Source organism: Osmerus eperlanus, chromosome 11, assembly GCF_963692335.1.
Source record: "Osmerus eperlanus chromosome 11, fOsmEpe2.1, whole genome shotgun sequence".
Lineage (NCBI taxonomy): Eukaryota > Metazoa > Chordata > Actinopteri > Osmeriformes > Osmeridae > Osmerus > Osmerus eperlanus.
Genome location: NC_085028.1, coordinates 12,294,582 through 12,317,807, shown reverse-complemented (window position 1 = coordinate 12,317,807; position 23,226 = coordinate 12,294,582). Strand labels below are relative to the sequence as shown.

Below are 23,226 nucleotides of genomic sequence, written 5' to 3'. Positions count from 1 at the left end.
GCCAACACTCTCTAAAGAGTTGGTGCTTGTCTTCTCCCTCTTCATTAAAAGTTGAATGACTCCCCTACGGAGTGCAGGGAGGCCTGTGAGACAAATATACAGATCGCGCTATGGTCCTGGAGCGACAATGACCACAAAAACAAAGCTTTTCTCTTGTTCCATTGAATGTGTTCAGCCTGCCCATTGCATGATGTGGACGGTTCATTTCTCCATTGCATTACCTCAGTCTTCCTTTATGGAACAGTGCTATCACAGTGGGAGTGCACAATGGCAGAAATGAGACACGTGCATCCACAATCTTTATTGAAATACTATTTTCTAAGTAATGTAGGAGCAAATGTACTCAATATGAAACAACAAATCTAAAACGCTGTAATGGTTAGTGATGTGTGATTGAAAGTTTGATGTAAAAATCTCAGAAGTAATACGAAAAGTTAGTGAATTGACAGTGATGCATTGTTTTCTTTTAACCTACAACTACAAAGGAACCAGAATACTCTAATGTTTATCAGAGAAGAGCAAGACGTTTGCAGAGAAGGGCAGGGGTCATACAATACCAGGTACGGGAAAGTCCAGGGGGGGGGAGCAGGAGAGATACTTCAGATGTCTTTTTGTCTCACAACGTTGTAGAATTCCATCAGGGGTTTGGATGTCATTGGTGTGTGAAGCCTATGTAGATTTCCATTTGTTGGTTGTTAATGTTGTGTGGTAATCATACTCTGTCTCTGGCATGCATGGCTCACTCATCACCTCATCTCCATCTCTCCACCTGTGTGTAGAAACATAGCAAAGCAGACATTCCTAGAGACTTTACAGGACAACCTTATTGAGATGGACATTCTTGCATCAGCACGGTGTGATGCTGCATACAATGACGGGTATGTTGCATGTTCGCTATCTGGCTGTCATGAGTAGTAGGACCTGCTTTGCCATGATTTTTTTTATTCATCATTTAGCTCCATCAAACATCTTATTTAGAGGTACTGTCGATAAAACTAAACTTGTTGACACTTACATGCTGACAAACACGTTCATTCTGTTTACCTCAGGGAGGGATATTGAACACATCTAAAAATGTGTAACATGCTCTCCTAGACACATAATATTGTTTTAGAAACCGACTACACAATGTGGTCATGTTTTTTCCTGCAGTCGGCAACAGGATATGCCCTACAGATTTTTCCTAGACAAAAAGAGAATGGTTACAGTGACTCCCCACATCATACGGTGCATGGTGACATTCAATCACATTCATGCCACAATCATTTCTAAGCATCCCATAAACTTGTCAGTAAAAAAACCTTGACAACACTGCCTCCACCACTGTATTTGGAGGGATGATCATGAGGCTGTTGGGCATGTAGTTCTACACATGTTTTATAAGAGAAGCAGCCATGTATTTCAAGGGCAAAAAAACACCCTCAACCCTCATGCATCAGCTAAATACACCTGCCTCTGGATACATATGACACATAGTTGCAGTAAATTATAAGTCACTACAGAGGCATGAATTAACAAGGGCCTGCTGTGGTCGCAAGTCCTGTGAATTAGATTTGATATTGATTCACATTTTCGATTCGACAACCCACTGTGTCTTGATTTTTACTTGCATAGCAGAAAGGGTGGCCATGGCAACAGCAGTTTGGAAACAGAAATACTGACCAGTGTAAGGGACTGCTGCACTCCATGACAATGAAGTGTAGGATGTAAGGATGGATGTCTCCATGGACCTGAGGGTTTTTTTAATGAGACTGTTTTAAAGAGAGAGCATTTTCTTTTCAGGCACTTCTTGTTTAAGCCGGGTGGGACATCACCAATGTACTGCACAACGTCACCAGGTTACCCTCTGACCTCCAGCACCGTGTACTCCCCTCCCCCTCGCCCTCTGCCCCGCAACACCTTCTCCCGACCGGCCTTCAGCATGAAGAAGCCCTACAAGCACTGCAACTGGAAGTGTGCAGCCCTCAGTGCTATCCTCATCTCAGTAACGTTGGTGTTCCTGCTGGCTTACTTCATTGGTGAGTCACCTCTATTACCCTCACACACCAGGGCATACACCTCCAGCTAACCTCCCTCTATCTGCCAGCAATGGGAAAGGTCCATGGACCATTATGTTTCTGCTATTATCCATTTTAATAGTCTGGAAATCTGCACTCTGCCCACTATATGAATATGATTATATAGGAACTCGTAGATGGACTCCTCATCCGTACACCTCATCAGAAATAACATTATCATTCCTGGATTGGGATGGCTACATTTGGAGAGACAAACAGGATGGTTCCCTGCAGCTGTGATTAAGGAATAGATCATAATTTTTTCATTCACATTGAATTGAATTCACATTTCATTACAATGCTCTACATTTTTTTTACATGCATTGTATCATCACATAGTGTCTATGACAATGTGGTCTTCCACAAAATGTAGTTTATTTTAATGTCACTTTGGTGTCTGTTGTTCTGACCTTCAGATGTGTCCCTATCTATCATTCACTCTTTCACGATGGTATGTTTACAGAGTGATTGCAATTGTGTTTTCTCAATGAAATCATTTGTTATCCAACAAAACACATTGTGTCAAATATGTACATGGTCATAGTTCATACAGACAGCATTCATCTGTGCAAAACTCGTATAATGCACTTCTATTTCATAAACTATATTATGTTGTAATATGCATTTAAATGACTATATATATCCACTTGTTTAGCTTTGAAATGGTAACAATGTTACAACAATCATTTACAAGTCTTTGGCAGTGCTACAGTATAATAAGAACCATTACACCATAAAAGTCAAGCCTGAATTAACTAACACAAGGTCATATCTCTTTTCATTGACAGAATGGTCCTAGTAGTACATTGAAGATTGTGTTTCAGTGTTGATTCAACCAATGAAAGTCTGCTACTAGCTGCTAATGGTAACATATTATTCAAGGGATGGATTTTCGTAAGTTGGGTGGGCCGATTTGACATTATCAGTGTGATCTTGCTCCAGATCTAGTCTAGATACAAGTCTATTGTTTGTGAACTGGCCAGGAGCCAAGAAGCCTCACTAGCCTTAGCGCTTAATCACTTCATATAATTACAATCCCCCAAAATCAAACCATCTCCCCACATCCCCACACTTAAACGTGTTGGAAATCAAACCACACCCCAAGATCTGGATTTTACAATCAAGAACAAGAGCCATGTTTAATTAAACGTTGATGAGAAAATATATTTAATTTCTAGTGCAATTAATTATTGAGGCCTGTAATTGGAAACTCCGGCTGAGTTGTCTAATGAACCCAATTAAACCTCATGACAGATGTTTGCAGCATGGTTTTGCCTCAGTACAGCTTTGTAAAATAGTTCATTTTGAGGGTGAAAAAGTTGAGGGGCGAAAGATTGCGCTATTTTCTCTGCGGTGGCCTGCTCATTAACACATTCATTATGCAGTCACCCTTTTAAGGTCATCAGTTTCCTCCTGTGTTCACTTCCATTCACACTGGGTAGTGTGACAGCCAGGTATGGTATGGTCCTAGCATATTTCTGCAGAGAGCAGAAATTACAGTTACAGTAGTTGAAAACTGTATTTGATGTTTCATGTTGGGCTCTTGTGTTTTTGTAATTCAGCATGTACTTTGCTGTCCATTACATCTCTGAACTATTCAGTCAATATTCTGGTACGATCTTTGTTCTCTTGTCAGTATTGACAGGAGTAAATGTGATTGATTAGACTCTGTACTAGATGTACAAATGTATTCCTCGGTTGTGTGTAAGAATAAGTGGACTCTCACTGAAAATGATTAACAGATAAGGAGGATGTGCTGTGGATGACCGATTTTAATTTGGTGGATTCATCTGCTCCTTTCAATCCAATTGACAAATTATTCTGTATTTTTGATAAACTGACCAACAGTCAGTAAACAATGTAACCTGGAGAAATACAAACACAGATGCAGAGTCATCAAAATTGTGAAACAAAGTGTCTGTGCTGCACACGCTGTGACCTACTGGTATCTCTATGTAAAATAATTGCACTCCCAACGTCTTTGATATGTCAGGTTTACAATTTTAAGTCTTGTCAGTTATTATAGGTAGTGCTGTTTCTTACCGTTTCTGTCAAGAGGGTGACGGAAGAGCACAGCAGCGTTACTATTGATTGGTTGTTAATTAATGCATTTCATGCTCTCAACTGCCTTTGAAGAGGACTGTACATGGTATCACAGTATAACAAATAGCAGAGTAAAAATATTTCTTCAATATATCCGTTCACTATTGCTAGGTCAATTGTGAACAGTTGTGCACACATTGTAAAAGGCACACAAAGAAAGCTTGTTTGCACAATGGGTACCATGTGTAAAATAGGTGTAAAAGTAATTAGGTGGATAATGAGCGACTGAAGGCAGCCACATTCAACACTCATTCATTCAAGTGTCTAAAAGGGATTCATTAGCCATATGCTTGCTAATGTGCTCGGTCCACTCACTGAACGATAAGAGAGGACAGCATTCTCATGCCAATGCATCTCTTTTCAATTGCCCTTTTTTTTTATTTGGTATTTTACTGTGTATTTTAGAGGCAGGAAATGAGTGAGACAGTAAAGAGTTCAGTCTTTTTTTTTTATCATCCTTGCTGCTCTTGAAGTGTAGTTGAAGAGCTGCCTTGAACAAAGGGCCCCAGGATGGCTGGCAGAGCACACAGAAATTGGCATGTGCTTCTTAAGGGTGGGTGAGAAGTCCTCTCCTACTTCTCCACCCTAATTGGCACATGACATAGCCCAATTCCATCCAAATGATAAGCAAAATAGGGCACAGCATGTGCTCTGAACCAAAGGAACATCTTGCGAAGTCCAGGACAGCGACAGGTCAGTGGCCTGGCTCGAGCAGAGATGTTATCTGTCAGTGCCAGTGCGCCTCTCATTAGAACCACCTTGTTATTCCAACAACCCGTCCCCTGTTTGAATCCTGATGCCGCCACACCATTATGGAGCACACAGAGTCTTACCAAAGTTTGTGAAGCTTGCTAAACAAATGTCAGAAGGCTCTCTCCTGGCCTTGCCTCTGCACTCTGCATATCACAGATACCAAGGATGCGCTTGAGTAAATCATGAAGGGCAGAGAGATTCTAAGTCATTCTCTATTAGAGGCCTAGGGGACAGTCGGGATGGGGTTGGATGAACAATGGGCCCCGCAGAGAAGTGATTACTCGGACACTTGGAACGACACCCCCGCCTGGTGTCTTTGATGCGATTGTTCTTTCAGCAGCATACGAGCAAACGTTAGCTCCCTCTCTTGTTCTCCAGCCCATGTAGAGCTACAAATTAAAAAAGAATGTCTCTTCTAGAGCCTACAGTATGACAAACTAAGCCATTTGTCTCTCTGTGCTTCTGTCCTCCTCTGACACAGTCAATTCCACAGCTACCGGAAGTGATGGTGGGATGTATTGAAACAAAAGATGATCATTCATTCTTTATCGCAAAATTTCTGCAAGGCCAGATCATCTTTCGTTTAGATATTTAGAAAAAATCGAATGAAAGTATTAGGCGGGTGTTAATCTCTAATATGCCCATGATTAATGAAAGGGTCTCCACTGGAAAGAGCCGATGTATTCCATTTATCACAACTAGCCTTGTCTGATCTGCAGCCTGTCAGATTCACATGATGGTTTTTAACTGCCAATTTGAAGCTAATGCTTAAGCCTAGGCAAGCAAATGTCCTTTAATTTATAAAGGATTACTGATCGCGCCATTTGAAACACAGGAGGAATGAATGACTCCTATGCATGAGTTGTTTATATGCTATGTAATTCGCCCTTGATTTTGTTTTTCCTTGTAATTATGAGGTTGCTGCTAGCTCAACACTGACTTGTTTCATGGCGGTGTGCCATTTCTTAATGAGTTGACCAGAGTGTAGGCATTGCTTTGGTGCTACACCATAGGTTACACATCATTTACATTACATTTACATTTAGTCATTTAGCAGACGCTCTTATCCAGAGCGACTTACAGTAAGTACAGGGACATTCCCCCCGAGGCCACTAGGGTGAAGTGCCTTGCCCAAGGACACAACGTAATTTTGCACGGCCGGGAATCGAACTGGCAACCTTCTGATTACTAGCCCGATACTCTAACCGCTCACCTGACTCCCTTGTGAGTCATGCAATACTTTCAGTAAATTAATTCCAATAAAGCAAACTCAGCATAATACAATATATCATGATACTATAAACTTTTGACAGAATGAAGATCTCCTCTTCACTTTTGTGAGTTGAGCACAAAAATAATTTTGCCTGTTAAAGTATTTTTTTCTAAAAGTCATCAGTTGGTAGTTGAGATTTCTGATAACTTTGAATTATTTATGTTCTCTTTGAAAAAAATTACTTAAACATCAAGAAAAAAAACGTTCTAGGAATCTATCAAAACTCTGTTTTACTCTTTCAAACTTGCTGCTAATTCCACTTTCATGTCCTATATTTGTAATGGGTAGTTATTTATTGGAAGAGCTTAAAAGAAATGCCAAACTGGTCAAACAAAATCGGTATGGCCTCTCTGAGGCATTTTCTGCTGACGGTTGACTTCCAAGCTGACTTTTGCCTGGCTAAGCTGGTCGTGTCTATTCTCTAGTTGGTGATCTATCATGGTCAGACCATCCTACTCTGCCCTGCACTCCATTGTCATTGTCCCAGAGGGCATTCCTTTTGTTGACCTTGTAAAATATCAGTGTGTCTTCTCTATGTCTGCTCACTCCCCACCACCCCTGCGACTGAATGCTTTCCTTGTCTCCCCAGACGTTGGGTAGGGATTAGTATGGGGATGAGAAGAACAGCAGTGCCCTCGGGGTTAAATATGTCTGGGTTGGAGTGGCACAGCAGACCCTGTCCCCAGAGTTCCATTCATGCCCTGATATTACCTGCTCAGCACTTCTCGTCATTAACCATTAAACCCCCTGTATTGTTGTATGTGTCCTTTGATGTTGTTCTTTCACTGAGAAGGCATACTCCCACACAGCTGTCACCTTCTGATGGCATCTAATAAACACACACACACACACAACCAAATGTATTGATGTGTATATAACGGTTTTTATATTTTGACCCAATATTGTGGCACAGATTAGTTATTGTAGAACGCAAGTATTTCAAAGCATATCAACTTCAAGTTTATTTAAGCATATACAATTAAATACTTTGAATAACTGTACCTTATTGTCTTCTTCCAGCCATGCACATGTTTGGTCTGAACTGGAGCCTACAACCTATGCAGAGACAGATGTACCAGCTATTGGAGGACAACACCAGTGGCTTGCCTTTACCCACTGACCTGAGCCTGCCCCCGCTGGGCAACACAGGTCTGGAGCTGCCTGACCGCCGAGGAAAAGACGATGGTAAGCTTCTGTTCAGCCTTGCGCTGTCCAGGATGACTGTGAAAATGATAACATTTTAAGACTTGATATGTTTTTTTCTGACTAGGGGAGCTTCTTGGCGGTTCTAATGTTTTGTAAGTGATAAATTGTTTGATCCTCAAACTTGAAAATGAAATGGTAAAAGTTGACACTGCATTTAGTAAAGTTGAAAGTTTTTCACAACTTCTAAGAAAACAAATGGCATTTCAGAACTTCGAACCAAGTTCCCAATGATTTATCATCAGGCTCAACATTGTGTCCATTCTCTGTGGTGTGCTGTGAGATCTGCATTGTAATCCAGTGCAAGTTGCTGTAAGTGGGAAAGTGTTATTTGTTCCTAGAGGGGGAAAACAGACCAGCTTTAGGGACTGAGTATCCTGGGGTTGTTGGGGGATTAGCCACTCTGTCCCCTTCAGAACGGATGTGATCCTTTCATCTTCCAGTCTGGGCTGCTTTTCCTGGCAGCTGAAGAAAGCATGTTCTAAACCCCTGGTACCAACTGCGCCACACTCTGAAAGTTTACTCTCCTCAATACTCAAACAAAACAGGCTCACATTTAACCATGTGATTTGCCATAGGCAGCCGACAAAAGGTGAGAGATCAGGGCATTACCATATAGATGAATCCTGGAGTTGTCGTTCTCATTTACCAGATGGCAGAGAGTGTGTGTAGCTAAGAACATGGCCTAGTCACTGTAGAGCTTAGACCATGAGTGACAGCTGCAGCTGAAGGGAAATCAATAGCCATGGCTTTGTAATTCTGCCTTACAGTGTACCGTTGTCAAGAGAAACACTGCTGATCAATCTTAGGTTTCACCAAGGTGATGCGCACCGCTTCTACAATTCGCATATCATATCATTCCCAGTGGAGTTGTCCACCTTAACAGCGCACAGAGTAAAACCATTTATTTACCCACAAGTCCTATTATCAGGGTTTAATGATTTGTGTAAACAGTTGATGAACAATGGTAATGTGCTGCATAAATACACCACAAACATGTGGACCCAGTGCCACTGTGTCAAAACATTATGTAAAGCTTAGAAGTGGGAGGCAGTAGAGCATGTCCTGTCTTCCCTGATAAAACCCATCGCCAATGATGGACTTTTGAGGAGTCTGCCATCTGCCGTGCCACGTGTAACCCAATACCGTGTCTGCCACCAAATCCTAGGGGTTCAGTTGTGTGAATGTCTGCTTTAGTAGACATCACTGCTGAAATTGGCCCATCTACATGGGCAAGCAGATGTTGGGATTTCTACTGGGTCCAATGGAAGACAAATTATGGAGCATATGGAGGTTTGAGCAGCAAGGCCTGTTTGATGTTACCTGAGTGGGTGGCCTCTCAGAATACCGTTAGAAGCTTCTTGGCCGAGCATGGGCAATGCTTTCACTGGCCGATTGGTCAGAAGGGTCATTTTTCTTGTCTGTCAGTGATGTGATTGAAAATCAGTGCGATAGTCAGACCATCATGCCTCAGCAGAGTGACTCCCTCTGCCCTCCACGCGGAGGATTAATGGTTCCATCTCTTTGACTGATTTACTCTTCTTGTGATGCAGGCAAATTGGACAGCTTGTTCCCAGACGACAGCTTCATAGACATGGGGGAGATTGACGTGGGTCGCAAGGTCGCCCAGCAAATTCCTCCCGGTATCTTCTGGAGGTCTCAGATCTTCATTGATCATCCTATGTACCTGAAGTTCAATGTATCCCTGAGCAAAGACGCTTTGGTGGGGATCTACGGGAGGAGAGGCCTGCCACCGTCACACACACAGGTACATTATGTTGGATCTGCCACCGTCACAAACACAGGTACATTATGTTGGATCTGCCACCGTCACACACACAGGTACATTATGTTGGATCTGCCACCGTCACACACACAGGTACATTATGTTGGATCTGCCACCGTCACACACACAGGTACATTATGTTGGATCTGCCACCGTCACACACACAGGTACATTATGTTGGATCTGCCACCGTCACACACACAGGTACATTATGTTGGATCTGCCACCGTCACACACACAGGTACATTATGTTGGATTTCTACCATGTAAAACTCACTCACAATCAAAAGTAGGTTTAGTCAAGTACAAAAACATAAATATTATGTAAATGGTGCCTTGTTTTTTCAAAACAATATTTCAAACATGTTTCCTTTAGATGCTTTAGATGCAGTTTTTTAGATGGCCCGTTTCATTGATGATTAAAAAAAAAGAGTTTTGAACTCAGGAACTTGCAGCGGGGCATTTTCATTACCCTGTGATGTACATGTAGGCTTAAAGGGCAGGATGAAATAAATCTGGCTATTAATCATGTCTGTCCTTGTAGGGATATGTCCGCATTGGTCTATGGTTTTAACTGAAGTTGAATATCATATCATATCATTGTACAAAGGGATTTTAACCTGCATATACTTAAAGCACACGACATGGACGCCCAATTTAATGGTGCTTCTATGCAAAAGATTCTTTGTGTGTACTTTCCCTATTTGACTGCAGAGTAAATAGTGATTTTTTGTGCTGTGACTGATTACACAGAGTGGCAGAGGAGTCAAGATTCCAAGCCCCATGTAGATGAGAATGAAAAGCAGTCTCATTGGTATTCATTGAGTCAGTTCTGATATGAGGCAAATCGGTCCAGATGTTATTTGAGTAAACAGTAACTTTTAATTTGTTTTTGCTTTTATCACTTGAATAGTATGAAAGGAATGTTCCCTTCTCATATGTAATGTTTGGGTTGTGAAACGATGAAGACTCATCCAGACAGTATGCAAATGTAGCCTGGGCCTCACTGAAATTATGACTTATTTATGCAGAACGAATGGTTGTGCAGTGCAGGAGCCACTGTAGAAATGGTATAACTGGGCTGTAAGGGCCCAGCAGCACACTGTGCTTCATGTCACACTAATGGTCTGTTTGTCTGTCTGCCTGTCTGCCTGCCTATCTGTGTCTGTCTGTCTGCCTGCCTATCTGTGTATGTCTGTCTCTGTCTGTCTGCCTGTCTGTCTGTTTATCGGTCGGTCGGTCTATCTTTCTGTTGCTCTGTCTGTCCACCTGCTTGTTTGTCTGTGAATCCAGTTTGACTTTGTGGAGCTGCTGGATGGTCGCAGGCTGCTGGTCCAGGACGTGAAAGGTCTTGAGGCTCCGATTGCTCTGCAGCGCAACCTGGTCCCTGTCACCACCCACGACACAGGCTTCATCCAGTACATGGACTCTGGCATCTGGCACCTGGCCATCTACAATGATGGCAGAGAGACAGAGACCATCTCATTTCTTACTGCAGCCATAGGTAAGAACCCTGATCATGAGGCACTGCTGCCACGCAGAACATCAATACCCATAATGTTTCATAAAACCAAGCAACATGCAGCACTCCTTAGCAACCATACTCTGGTTTCTATGGAATGAGCCCCACCAGATTTGTGTTGGATTTTACAACCTTGAAAAATAGGGGTTAATCAAGGTGAATTTAAATATTCAGAAATCGAAAAATGTATGCTATCCCCAAGACTCTTGAGTTAGAACCTTGAGTTGGAGATCATAATATACTCATTAGCCTGAGTGTCTTGAGCCAACTAGGTGTCGGGTTTCTGGGTTCCATTTGCATACAACTCAATGTATGATTGTGCCCTCCTGCTTGTGCCACTTTTGATCATAATATGATCCAATTTCCATCTACTTTTCATACATCAAAGAGATATCTCTTCTTTTTGACCAGCACTGGGCTGTAGCACCCAGCTCTGTTCCAGATATGTGTCCTTCCTCATGAAGGGAATTCCGTTTTGTACTCTCCTCTTTGTTCCCCTAAAGCGCCTTTGATTAGTGCCGCTGTATCGGCCTAGGTGTGAGAGGGCCCGAGGTGTCGGCTTTCACAGGGGTGGCAGCTGGGAGCTGTTCTCACATGCTCTTTAATTAAAAGCTCCTGGGCCAGAGTCCATCTGTGACAGGGGGCCATGCCAGGCAGCAGATCGATGGGAAGCTGTCCTCAACACCAATGCAACACCTGACTGGAGACAGGCAGTGATGTACTATGCCCCCCACTGCGCCAGCCACAGCTGTAATTCAATACTTAATATATTAGATATGACATGGGGAAGGAAGAGGTATGGCATCATGTTTACTCTTGTTTACTTCTCCTTGAGTTGGCGTGTGTTGGCCTCCTGTGGGTCTGGATCGTAGAGGACCAAACAGGAGTGCTATTTTTGTGCAAGGAAGGAGAGCCGACTCAGTCAGAGCCCGAGTTCTGCCTCTGTTCGTTTGGATCAGAGCTGATCTGCTCAGAGGAGCTCAGAGGGAGGCAGAGTAGCCCTTTCTAAAATGGGTCGTTGGTTAAGTGCCCTTCAGCAGAAATTGAATCTCACCAACTGCCTGAATTGTATCGAGCCATGGAGGAACTGAGTTGACCTTCAAGCAGAGCTAGCTGGCTGTAGAAATGCTCATGAACAATAACTATTCCGGACAGGCTCAGAGACAGCTCTAACCGAGCCCTGCGCTTCACAGGGGTAACATCCACATTATCATTGCAATGTGTCCCTCAGCTAGTCCCTTCAAAGTAGTGGCTTGTTTCCAGTTTTCTTTGCTGCTTGTGTCATTATGTATCATCATGAGTGGATTGTCCTTCTCTTTAATCCGCACTACTCCTTATTGCTAGGATGTTCTCCTGCAAAGCAAAATGCCTTAAGAGCATCTAACCATTTATCCCTGCCACATGTTGCTCGGCTTCAGCCTGGGCATTCGCCTTCACACTTACATGCATCTCTACACACAAACACATATTCTCCTAGGGCAGAAGCCCTGAGTGGAGACCCAGTGATACGGCCTCTTTCTCTGTATCTTGCTGATCACAGTTCCTCTCTCTCTCTCTCTACATGGCTGCCCATCGCTCAAAGAGGCTGGCTGTCCACTGAGACTGTGGCAATGCACTGATTAAACCTGCCTGCTGCACGATACTCTATCCTGTCTGACTGGGGGAGCTCACACAATAGTTTGCTTCCCTGATATGAGGGGTAATGAATTCGGACAAGGAGCTGGTTAAATCCATAATTTATTGGCTAAACCTACAGTGAATGTGTTCACTGAGAGTGCTCATGGTGGATCTCAGCGGGAATAGCTGTGAACACCACAAAGCGATGCAAGCATTTACAATGAAAGTTGAAATGACAAAAAGGGCTGACATACTGTATCGTCTCGCTGTCCTTTAGGCTTAGGAATGAGTTATGTGTCAAATCTTACATCAGTACTAAGATTGCACTGAAGGGTGGTGGAATACTTCATGTACAGCTGCAGTTGTCATAACCCAACCAGTCCTCCTTTTGTGAGAGCAGCAAGACTCGCACCAGGAATCATTCCTGCATAATTGTACTCCTGGGAGGAAATTCAAATGGAAAGCCCCTGCAGCTTCTGAGCCCTGCCCCTCACTCACAGCTGCCCTGGCTTTGAGCAAAAACCCAGGCCTGCTAGTTAGATGTCCATGTTGGAAGCCATCAAAATCCCACCAAAATGCTGATTGCCTTGACTCTGCTAGGGGGTAGCCTCTCTTCAACTCGCTCGCATCTCTCCTCTCTCTCTCTCTCTCTCTCTCTCTCTCTCTCTCTCTCTCTCTCTCTCTCTCTCTCTCTCTCTCTCTCTCTCTCTCTCTCTCTCTCTCACACACACACACACACACACACACACACACACACACACACACACACACACACCAACATTAGAAAGCTGAAGTTATGGCCGAAGCACACATCAACACCCTCTCCTTCACTGTCCATCTTTTTGCTCTTTCTTTTCCTCTCCCCCTAATTCCCCCTCTCTCTATTCCTCGGTTGCATCTTCCATGATGATTGAGTCTCCCGAGGAAAGGGAAGCAGCAGCTATGGCTTACATTTCGAGCCCTTTGTCAACCACAAACGTGTCTTTGTTCCACAACTTCTGCCTAGGAGCAACCGCGACTTGTAGACTGGTGAACGAGAGTGAATATTTTTCTGCTCCATTTTGTGCATCATGTTTCGGATTCCATCTGCAGTGAATAGCAGGAAAAATATCTGCCCATGGCCCTGTCACATCAAAACATACTCATTTGAAAGAACATGCTAATGTAATATAACGAATGACAAAAATTGACACAAAGTATGTGAGTGGGTATAAAGATGGTGGAAAAGCAGGCAATTAACCTGGTGTGTTTGTTCAGTTGTTGTTGTTAGTTTTCTCACACAGGATATAAATGTGTACCAATCCACTGTTGAACAGAGTGCTGTGGTGGTCATGATGACATGGAAGCTCATCCTTTCATAATAAAAATTATGTTTTTTAGAAAGCTTCTAAACATATCCATCGCTGCTTTAGATTTGTGTTCATCATTTTGATATTTTGTTTATTTTTTGTGTATCTTTAATTGTATCATTAGTTATAATATGGTTAAACCACAAAAAAATATGTTTGTTTTTACAGATTCTATAGATGACTGCCCCAGTAACTGCTTTGGTAATGGAGACTGTGTGGCAGGAACCTGCCACTGCTTCTTAGGGTTTAAAGGACCAGACTGTGGAAGAGGTGAGTGTTCCACAAGCGTTGTGTCATAAGCAGAAATGCAAACAGTGCATTGTATGGTTTTCTCCAGTAACAGTTCAATGCTTTAAAGGGCAAAGTCAATACACCAGTGGTCTCTACAGTTTGCTTCTTGAGCTAGGCTTGGTCATTTGATCATTTCCAGAAGCATAAATACATAGATAATAATGAGCATTCATATTAGTTGACTGTGAATCATGTATTCATTACTTTGGCCAACACTGCGGTTGTGGTCTTATGGTCTGCATGGTGATGAACTTGAGTAATTCAAATGTGGTCATCCATTTCTGAAATGTTGCCACACTGTGTAGCCACAGTAGATTGCTGTTTGTGTTTGGGAAAAGGCTAAATATTTTAGTTCCATTCCGAGACACTGGTGAATCTAATCTAAAAAAGAATATGTTGGCAGCACTTTCAACAGAAGAGTGCTGGTCAGAAGCTGTTTTGCATCGTGGTGTGAGTCACACTCTGATGGAGGCCTGGGCACACACATCCTGTGAAGCTACGCTTGGTAGATCCCATTCAAATGTTTGTGTGTGCTGTCTGTTCTTTTCAAAGCTGCCTGTCCAGTGCTGTGCAGTGGGAATGGTCAATACCTCAAAGGTCGCTGCATGTGTCACAGTGGCTGGAAGGGCTCTGAATGTGATGTTTCCACCAACCAGTGCATCGACATCACCTGCAGCAGCCATGGGACCTGCATTGTGGGAACTTGCATCTGCAACCCAGGCTACAAGGGCGAGAACTGTGAAGAAGGTGAAATAACAGTTTCTCTACTTTCCCCTTTTTTTCTAAAACATGTACACCTTCACACGCACACAATTCCTGTCACCAATGCCAATGAAATGTTACATTTTCAAACTTTCTCCTGAAGCATTAACACATTGACAGTAAATGTGCACCAAATGTAAGGCACAGTTTTGTATGCATCAACCACTTTTCTGCATCTGTAAGTAGAGTGAACACAATAGAAAGAAGTTGTTTGAAACCCCACCCAATAGTATCCAACTCCTGACAGTGTTCTTCTTAGATTACTCTTTCCTCCCATACATTATGTATGTATGGAGGTTCTATAGCATCCCATTAACCACACAAACAATTCCTTTGTTGTCTAAAATCCAATAAGCCGAATTTGCTGAGAGGCAAAGTGTGACTTTCTTCCATTAACATGTTAGCGATATCGGGATAAAGCAGGGCCAGATAAGATTGAAGTAGCCATTGTGTTTGTCAGTTCTTGAAACCTCTCATTTCAGGATGAAAAATGACCCTGGGATTTTGATAAATGGGTGTTTCTGACATTCATAGGCCCCCATTCTATTTTGGTTGGAGCACTAGCCATAAAGAGTGGAGGGGAATGTGGACGAGGGCCCTTTAACATTTGCACCTTTCTTCCCCACGACCTTCAGCCATGATGATTAATTGCCAGGAGAGAGGGACTTGTCAGTTAGGTTCTGATCCTTGTGCCTTGTGCCCAAACCATCTGCTAAGAGGCGAGCTATCCTGTTTGTCTTATTCCAATGGCCTTTATACCCATTTCTGCCTCGGTAACGGGAAGTGTCCGTGGCATGGCCTGCTGCTCTCCATGACCATACAGACAGGGACTGGCTTCCATTAACCATCTGTGAGCACAGGGAAGATTGTTAAAGCAGGACCATAAGACATTAGTCCTTGTCTGACGTGAAGCGGTATGCTCCCACAACTCTGGTCCCTAGGCTTATGGAGTACTTACTTATCAACGTGTCATGAGGGTATGCTCTGGTAACCTCTGCGGAATTGCTTGTACAGTATATACGAGGAGGATGATGCCGAAGTTCAGTATTTCCAGCAATTTGCCACCTGCTTCAGTCACAGTTATCTTCTTCAATTGACAGTGAATGTAAACAAACTGTTGTTCTCTTACTTACTGTTCACTTGCAATTTACTCTTGCGCCTTCCTTCAGTAATGTTTTCCATTCTGTCAAGGTTGCTTTACTAAATACAACTCGGAAGAGCACATCAAGCATGGTTTTCAATTTAGGCAAACATGCACTTGTTAAGGTGTCCTCCCTCTTTGGGAGGAAATCTCATTACAGGAAGGAGGGTGAGTGCCAGGAGGTGTGTGGGCTGTACCTGCCGGTTGGCGCGCTGAGCCCCACTGTGAAAGCCATTTAATTTACTTGTTTGTAATTCTGGTCCCTGGCTCTGAGGGCTTTAGGGGATGCCGGGCCTCCTGTCGTGTCAACTGGTGTCTGCCCTGAACAGTAAGGGTGGACATACAATAAGCCAACTGAGCCTGAAAGCTGTAAAGTGTAGCTGGAGCCCTCTCTCTCTCTCTCTCTCTCTCTCTCTCTCTCTCTCTATCTCTCTCTCTCTCTCTCTCTCTCTCTCTCTCTCTCTCTCTCTATGGAGATGCCAGGAGGGCCCTACAGGGGGTGCGTGTGGGAGAGAGGGAGAAACAGCAGGTGAGTGTGTCCCTGAATCTGTGCTCTTGGATCTCTTTCAGTGGATTGCCTGGACCCGACATGCTCAGGCCGAGGAGTATGTGTGCGGGGAGAGTGCCACTGCTTTGTGGGCTGGGGAGGTCCTGGCTGTGAAAGCCCTCGGGCCTCCTGCATGGACCAGTGTTCTGGACATGGGGCCTTCTTGGCAGAAACAGGAACCTGCAGCTGCGATCCCAACTGGACTGGTCACGACTGCTCCACAGGTGAGTCACTGCTAATTTCACCACGAGTGAAAAACTGGCATCAAGATCGGCTATTTACATTTACATTTAGTCATTTAGCAGCCGCTCTTATCCAGAGCGACTTACAGCAAGTACAGAGACATTCCCCCGAGGCAAGTAGGGTGAAGTGCCTTGCCCAAGGACACAACGTCAGTTGGCATGACCGGGAATCGAACTGGCAACCTTCGGATTACTAGCCCGATTCCCTCACCGCTCAGCCACCTGACTCCCTATGCTATGATTCATCTGACTCCCTAGACTATGATTCATCAGTAAACAGACATGGTGTCTTATACCATAAGTTATTAGTTAATGGCATATATTACATTATTTTGGTGTTTACACCTTGATATGCTACACATTCATCAACAATGTTCACAGTATGTCAAAAACAGAAACTAGCATTATTGTACTTTAAAACGCAGTTTTAGCTTAATATAATGTTCTCGTCACTGCTCAGTATTACACAACTAAGGTAACTGCTAAGGTCCTCTCAGAAAGAAACATTTGTGTTTGTGTTTAAAGAGATTGCGTCACATAAAAGCAGTCATTCTTATTACTGATCAGCTTGAGGTCGACTGCTGTAATTAAAGCCTGCTTAATTGATGGTGATTTTGCCATTTCCCAGTCTGTTTCCTTCCAGATGGCTTGATGCTAAACCGTTACATGGTTACACAGCAGTCCTAGAGAAGAACCAAGCAAGCAGAGTGACGATCTTGTCAAAGACGTGGTCTAATGCAAGTTAATAGTACTGGCTTTTCATTAGGCTGTCTGCGTTCGGCTCTTTGCCGCTGATGGGTGTCTCCGCTCTACAGGACCCTTCCATTTGTGTTCTCTCAGTCTGTGGCGACTCCTCACTCTACAGTGGGTGAAACATAGAGGATTGTGATAAGATATACTCTTACTGGTATCTCTGCCAGAGCAAAGCTTTTCAAACCCGAGGAGGTTAGGTGTCTCCCTTATTAACATCTAATGAGGGAAACATGAGTATATTCGTTCCTATAGCTATTAATAAAGGATTGCATCAGGAGACAGATGGAGATTAAACCTAGTTCACCTCTGATTGACCTCACTTTAGCCATATATAATTTATCAATACGTTGAAGGAGACAAAATACAAATATGTCGTAGCTTTTGAGGTTGTATTTACCACAATTTAACTGTTGTAATCCATTTACATTTACATGTATGCATTTAGCAGACGCTTTTATCCAAAGCGACTTCCAAGAGAGAGCTTTACAAAAGAGCTGGTCACTGATCATAACAACGAGATAGCCCCAATCCATAGTAAATGTAATATTGCACGGCGAATGGATTCATTCTCTCAAAATTAGTCTTCATGATACTTACAAGATACTTCAAGAACTCAGATTTTCCTCTCTGGCACATTAATATAGAACAGACAGACTGACCTATTTGGTAATCCTGGGGATTTGGACAGAAATGGGAACTTAAGTCTGGGCCTCGTGTCTCTGTCAGTGATGATGAGTTGGCTCTTTTTCGCTGCAGCTCAGCTTCACTCCAGCAAGATGAGCTAAACATTCACAGTATATGGTACAATGAGAAGGCAGTCAGTATCCTCTCAGATTCATTGGGATCGGATAAAGAGAGCTTTTCACATCTGTGCTGCTCTCTGACCATGTCGAATGACCACAGTTCCTTCCTTTAGACTTCAAACTCATCTTCTGTCTTCACAAGGCTGCTTCTCGTACAAGCAGCCCCACCTGTGTAGAGCGCCTAAACTATAAATCCGATACACTCAATGCTTTAAGGTTTTATACTGGTGTTTTTGCTGTCTCCACAACCCTAGAAAGGTTTGTTTACAATCTCCTTTAGTGCAAATGGTAATGGCTATCCTGGGGATGGGAGTATTTCTCACTCAGGGGTGCTCTGACCGCCAGTAATGAGGGCTCTGCCTGCAGGCTGTAATTGCATCTTTATCACGTTAAAGGCTCCTCCTTTCGTCCAAGTGAACAGTTGTCTACCACTCTGTTTCAGTGCGCAATGTCTATGGAAGCAGTTTGGCTTCTAATAATGAAGCTCTCCGGAAAAGAAAGTGGGCAGGCCTGTTTTCTCAGCATATTCATAAATCAAATGCTTGAACAGTTAAGATCTGAATTAATTAGAAGCCCTTCTGTTACTTCGCGTTTAAAAGACCTATTTGATAGTTTTTCAGTTTTAGGTTTGAGTTAATGATGACATAACGTTGGGCAACTGCAATTAAGACTGCAATTTTATTAGTGTGTCACATACCCAGCAATAGTTTTATGTGTGTAGAAATAGCACACATGATCAAAGTAAAAAGTAAATGGCATGTACATTATGATGAGCTTATTGCTTATAGGCTTTTAGCTATGCTAAATTCTAAAAATAGTACTGTACCTTCTTCTTTACATGCTAAACTATTGATGTTTAATATGGACTGCACTTTGTGTATGTGTGTGTTTTTCCGACAACCTTTGCTAAACATGCTAAATTGATTATCTCAAATATGTAATGCAGTTTGTGTGTGTGTGTGTGTATGTGTGTGTCTGTAGTTCAGACAACCTAAAGTAGCCCTAAATGAAATGCTGTCAGGACGCCTGATTGAAAAGTCGCATGTGAAATCAAAGGGGCATTTGCATAATTCAACAAAGCCGCACTTATCCGTAATTAGCAAGAGGGAGGGATTTTTCTATAAAGGTTTTAAAACTGGTAATACCATGTTATAGTATGTAGCTGAAAAAAACAACTCACTCAATTTAATTTGCAACAATGACAACATGGGCACTAACCAAACAGCAATTTGCTTATTAACAGATGATGCCTCCAGTGTGGCTCCCCATGGACTGACTTGAATATTTTTGTCTAATAAGACGCAAATAGAGAGAGAGACATTTTAATTATATTCATAAGTAATCTGTCAATCTTTCTTGTGACTTGTCACTGTGATCTCCCCCATGCTGGACTGCAGCCATGTTGAATCCATCACAGCCAGTCATGGACGTCTCTCTGCAATAGAACTGTTAAAAGCCGAGCTATGACCCACAGTTAATTAGGATCTTAATCTTCATCTTAGCTCTCACTTCACCTTCCTGTCTCTCAGCTCAGTGATAAAGGAAACACAGCCTTGGTGACAGAAGGAGTTTTATAATTAAAGAAGAATCTTGTTGACTTTAGATGCCTGCATGCCCTTCTGCTCTCCCTGTGTACATTAGAAGCAAAGTATATCATACGTGGAAATGAATAGGCATCTTGAAATATGCGTCTTGGAAGTGGCACAGTAGGGTGTTTTCCTATCACCTTTTCAGACAGATACATATATATATATTTCAAGATCTCTCACGTCATTGCAGTTCTAGCGAACCATTTTTTAATTAAATCTGACGTGTTGCATCTCCTATAGAGAGCTCAAATTGGATTTTTGCCTCCTTTTTGCCTATCCTCATGGCACAAAAAGAGGAATTTACAAAAGGAAGGAGCAAGAAGAAGAATCAGTCTGCTAAGGCCCCCACAATCCTTGTCCTTTCTTTGTAATGGACTTATTAGATTTGTATTGTCAAAAGGGATTGCCCCTCATGAGGTGCAAGAATTTCCTTTCAGCTGACATCAGACAAGGTAGTGGAGCGTGGCCGCTTCTCCCTGACAATAACTCCTGGATTTGTCTTTTCTTCACCCCTGTTGCCTTGTCCTGTCAACGCCTCTTCTTCCCTGTCCGTCCCACTCCCTCCCTACTCCCCCTTCCCTTTCTGTTCATCTTTTCCCTCTCCTTTCTCTATGTCTCCCACAGAGATTTGTGCAGCCGACTGTGGTGGCCATGGCATCTGTGTGTCGGGCACCTGCCGCTGCGACGACGGCTGGACGGGCGCAGGGTGTGACCAGAGGGCGTGTAACCCTCGCTGTAACGAGCACGGCACTTGCAAGAACGGCAAATGTGAATGCAGCCCTGGTTGGAATGGAGAACACTGCACCATTGGTAGGACGACAAGTTGTTTGGGTGGGGGGGGGGATTTGAGGGCCGTGGGCTGTCTGTGTATTGGGTGTGGGGGTAGGTGGGGAAATAAAGAGGGTGAGCATGCCTAATTGAATTTGTGCAAGTCAGCATAGCATGAACAGGTTTGCTCAAGGATATGAGGCTTGTCTTCATGCATTTAGATGTGGGAATGTGCTAATGAGTCTTTCGTTCTACGTTTTATCTTTCCAACTCATTCATTTTCTTTATTTTGAGTACAAAAAATTGTTAGCTGGTACTACTATTTAAATATTTCGTAGAGGAGTCAGTAAACAGAAACAATACTTTATAGTTTTTAATAAGTCTTCAGTTGCAGTTTATCTTAAACATTTTCCCATAGCAGCCTACCAAATTTCTAAAGTCTGTTAAGGAAAGGCAATAACAAATGTATTGTACACTATGTATTATTTGTAAACATTGTCTTAATGGTGCACAATTTATTAAAATAAGCAGGCCTTTGGTACTGTGAGCCACTAGTTCAAATAGTGCAAAGATCACCGAAAAAAGACAAGAGATAAAACATGACTGAAAACCAATCCTGAAATGGATACCACCCTGTGATATTTACAGCGATTCCTGAGGAATAGAGCAGTAAATGTAAAAGCCAAACTACAGCTATCTATGCATGGTTATAAATAATTGTATCCCCATAGCGACAGTCAGAGTTGAAAACACATGATGGTCAGTTTCAGATCGAGTCTTCTAGCCATGAAGCCTTCTAGCTTTAAAACATTGACCTGGCTTCAAGCCAATGACCTGAGAGGATTTGTTTGCTATGAGAACACACAGCAGGATGTAAATACTACACCCTGAGTTGAGCATGACCAGCATTACTGGAGTGAAAGAGGGCAAACACAGCATGACCTCAGTGTAGACTAAAACACATGGCTGTTTTGTTGACTGCTAAAAGAAACATAATCCCAAGGAAAACTTGATTAATGTCAGAGGTCACTAGTTAGTGGGTGTCTACTCGGTAGAACTAGTTTGGTAAATGTTTATTGGGATTTAATAGTGGAATTATATAATTGATGGTTCATTGTAAATTCTATAAAACATTTGAAGTAATTTTGGTCAGATAGTCTGATTAGCTCCTTCCATTTCTTTGCAAAGGCTTTAGAGCTGCTTAAGAGACTCATCTGTCATATTCATACTTAGTGTGACATTTACTGACGTTGTCCATAACAGTCCAGTTAGCAGACCAGTTCTAATAGGCTTGCTCGCTTGTCTAATATTTTTTGTCTGTGTTCATCAAATGTCGCTCCTGCCTCTCTTTCTATATTTATCTCTGTTTGTTTACTTTCCTCTCCATCCTTGTTCTCCTCTCCCTAAAGACATGGCCTGCCCTCAGTCCAGGCAGGTGTTTGGGTGATTCTTTGTTACCAACACTGTTTACCACTGCAACATCACATGCTAGCTCTCTATTTACCATGCTATGGGTAAACCACCCAAGCAAGGAAGAGGAAGTAGGAACAATGGCTGATCACTCCCCCATCCACCACAGAAAACTCACCCATGAAAAGGAGTTTGCAACACCCACAGATTTGAGTGAATGAGAAAAAAGGACAAAAGGGAAGATGTCCACCCCTGTTCCATCTTCATCTTCAACTGTGAGAGGATTTTTTTTCCTCTCACAGTGGCCCAGGCAGATCTTGGATCAGTGCTACCGCAAACGAGAGCCCAGGCGAAGTCAGTGAATGTTTTATATGCTCGCCCTGCATTATTGATGGGCCTTTTATAAGTGCCATATTGAGATCCACACTCCCTTGGCAAAAATATCCCTAGCTGTCATCCATTAAGACGCCAAAGATTTCAATTGAAATCAATTTTCATTATTAAGAGCGTCAGGCACCCACGGTGCAGGACGACTGGAGGTCTAACTTTTCCTCACCCTTGGCCAAGCCTCGGATGACCTCGTTGTCTATAGACAGGTGATCTGAGATTAAAAGTATTTTCTGTCGAACATTTTCACCCTGTCAAAAAGATATTGCTCGAAAGATTAAAGGGTTGTAATGTACGGTACATCAATCTTTTGTTCCTTTTGAAACTCACACCAGGAATATCCTGCTGATCCTTGCAGTTGGTAAATAGGGCCCGAACAAGATGGTGTTTCTCCCTTCCTTTCTTTCTCTCTCCCAATTTTCGTCTGTCTCCCTCACTATCGCTCCAGTAACTTGTTCACTCCTTCCTGGAGCTTTCACTACCCCCTGTTTTGGTTGTGCTAGTTGTGTTGCTAGAAATGCATGTTTTTTTTCACCAGTACACTTTTATTTTTTTCTTTGTTTGTCTGTTTTTTTACCTTTTGTCGTGTATACTAACACTTTGCCTTAATGTCTTGTCATGAAAGTGCCAATGTCCAAACCTCCCTTATATGTCCTGTCTTTATCTTCCAAGCTCACTATCTGGATAAGGTAGTGAAAGGTATGGCATTCCTCCTTCCTTTTGTATACACCATTCCTCCCATGCTCACTCTACCCAGCCATTATTGACCATATCCACAGGCCATACTCCTCACCATATTCACATATGCTAGCGCTACATCCCTCAAATTCCCCCAAAAGCCTCGCTCCAAAACTCCTCCTATTAACTTCG

The 23,226-nt window shown here is 42.8% G+C and overlaps 2 protein-coding genes across 2 annotated transcripts in view; one reads left to right on the top strand and one right to left on the bottom strand.

Annotated features, from left to right (window-relative positions):
- Positions 1-23,226, bottom strand: part of lpar6a (lysophosphatidic acid receptor 6a) — a 281,763-nt gene that overhangs the window by 163,650 nt on the left and 94,887 nt on the right. The window lies entirely within an intron of this gene.
- tenm4 (teneurin transmembrane protein 4) overlaps positions 1-23,226 on the top strand; it is a 108,095-nt gene that overhangs the window by 40,483 nt on the left and 44,386 nt on the right. Inside the window, exons 6-16 of the mRNA XM_062472826.1 lie at positions 486-560; positions 780-878; positions 1,783-2,018; positions 7,207-7,371; positions 8,943-9,157; positions 10,469-10,679; positions 13,832-13,933; positions 14,507-14,701; positions 16,428-16,628; positions 20,416-20,601; positions 23,029-23,055. Coding sequence (XP_062328810.1) covers positions 486-560; positions 780-878; positions 1,783-2,018; positions 7,207-7,371; positions 8,943-9,157; positions 10,469-10,679; positions 13,832-13,933; positions 14,507-14,701; positions 16,428-16,628; positions 20,416-20,601; positions 23,029-23,055 — 1,712 coding nt within the window. The remainder of the gene's footprint in view (positions 1-485; positions 561-779; positions 879-1,782; positions 2,019-7,206; positions 7,372-8,942; positions 9,158-10,468; positions 10,680-13,831; positions 13,934-14,506; positions 14,702-16,427; positions 16,629-20,415; positions 20,602-23,028; positions 23,056-23,226) is intronic.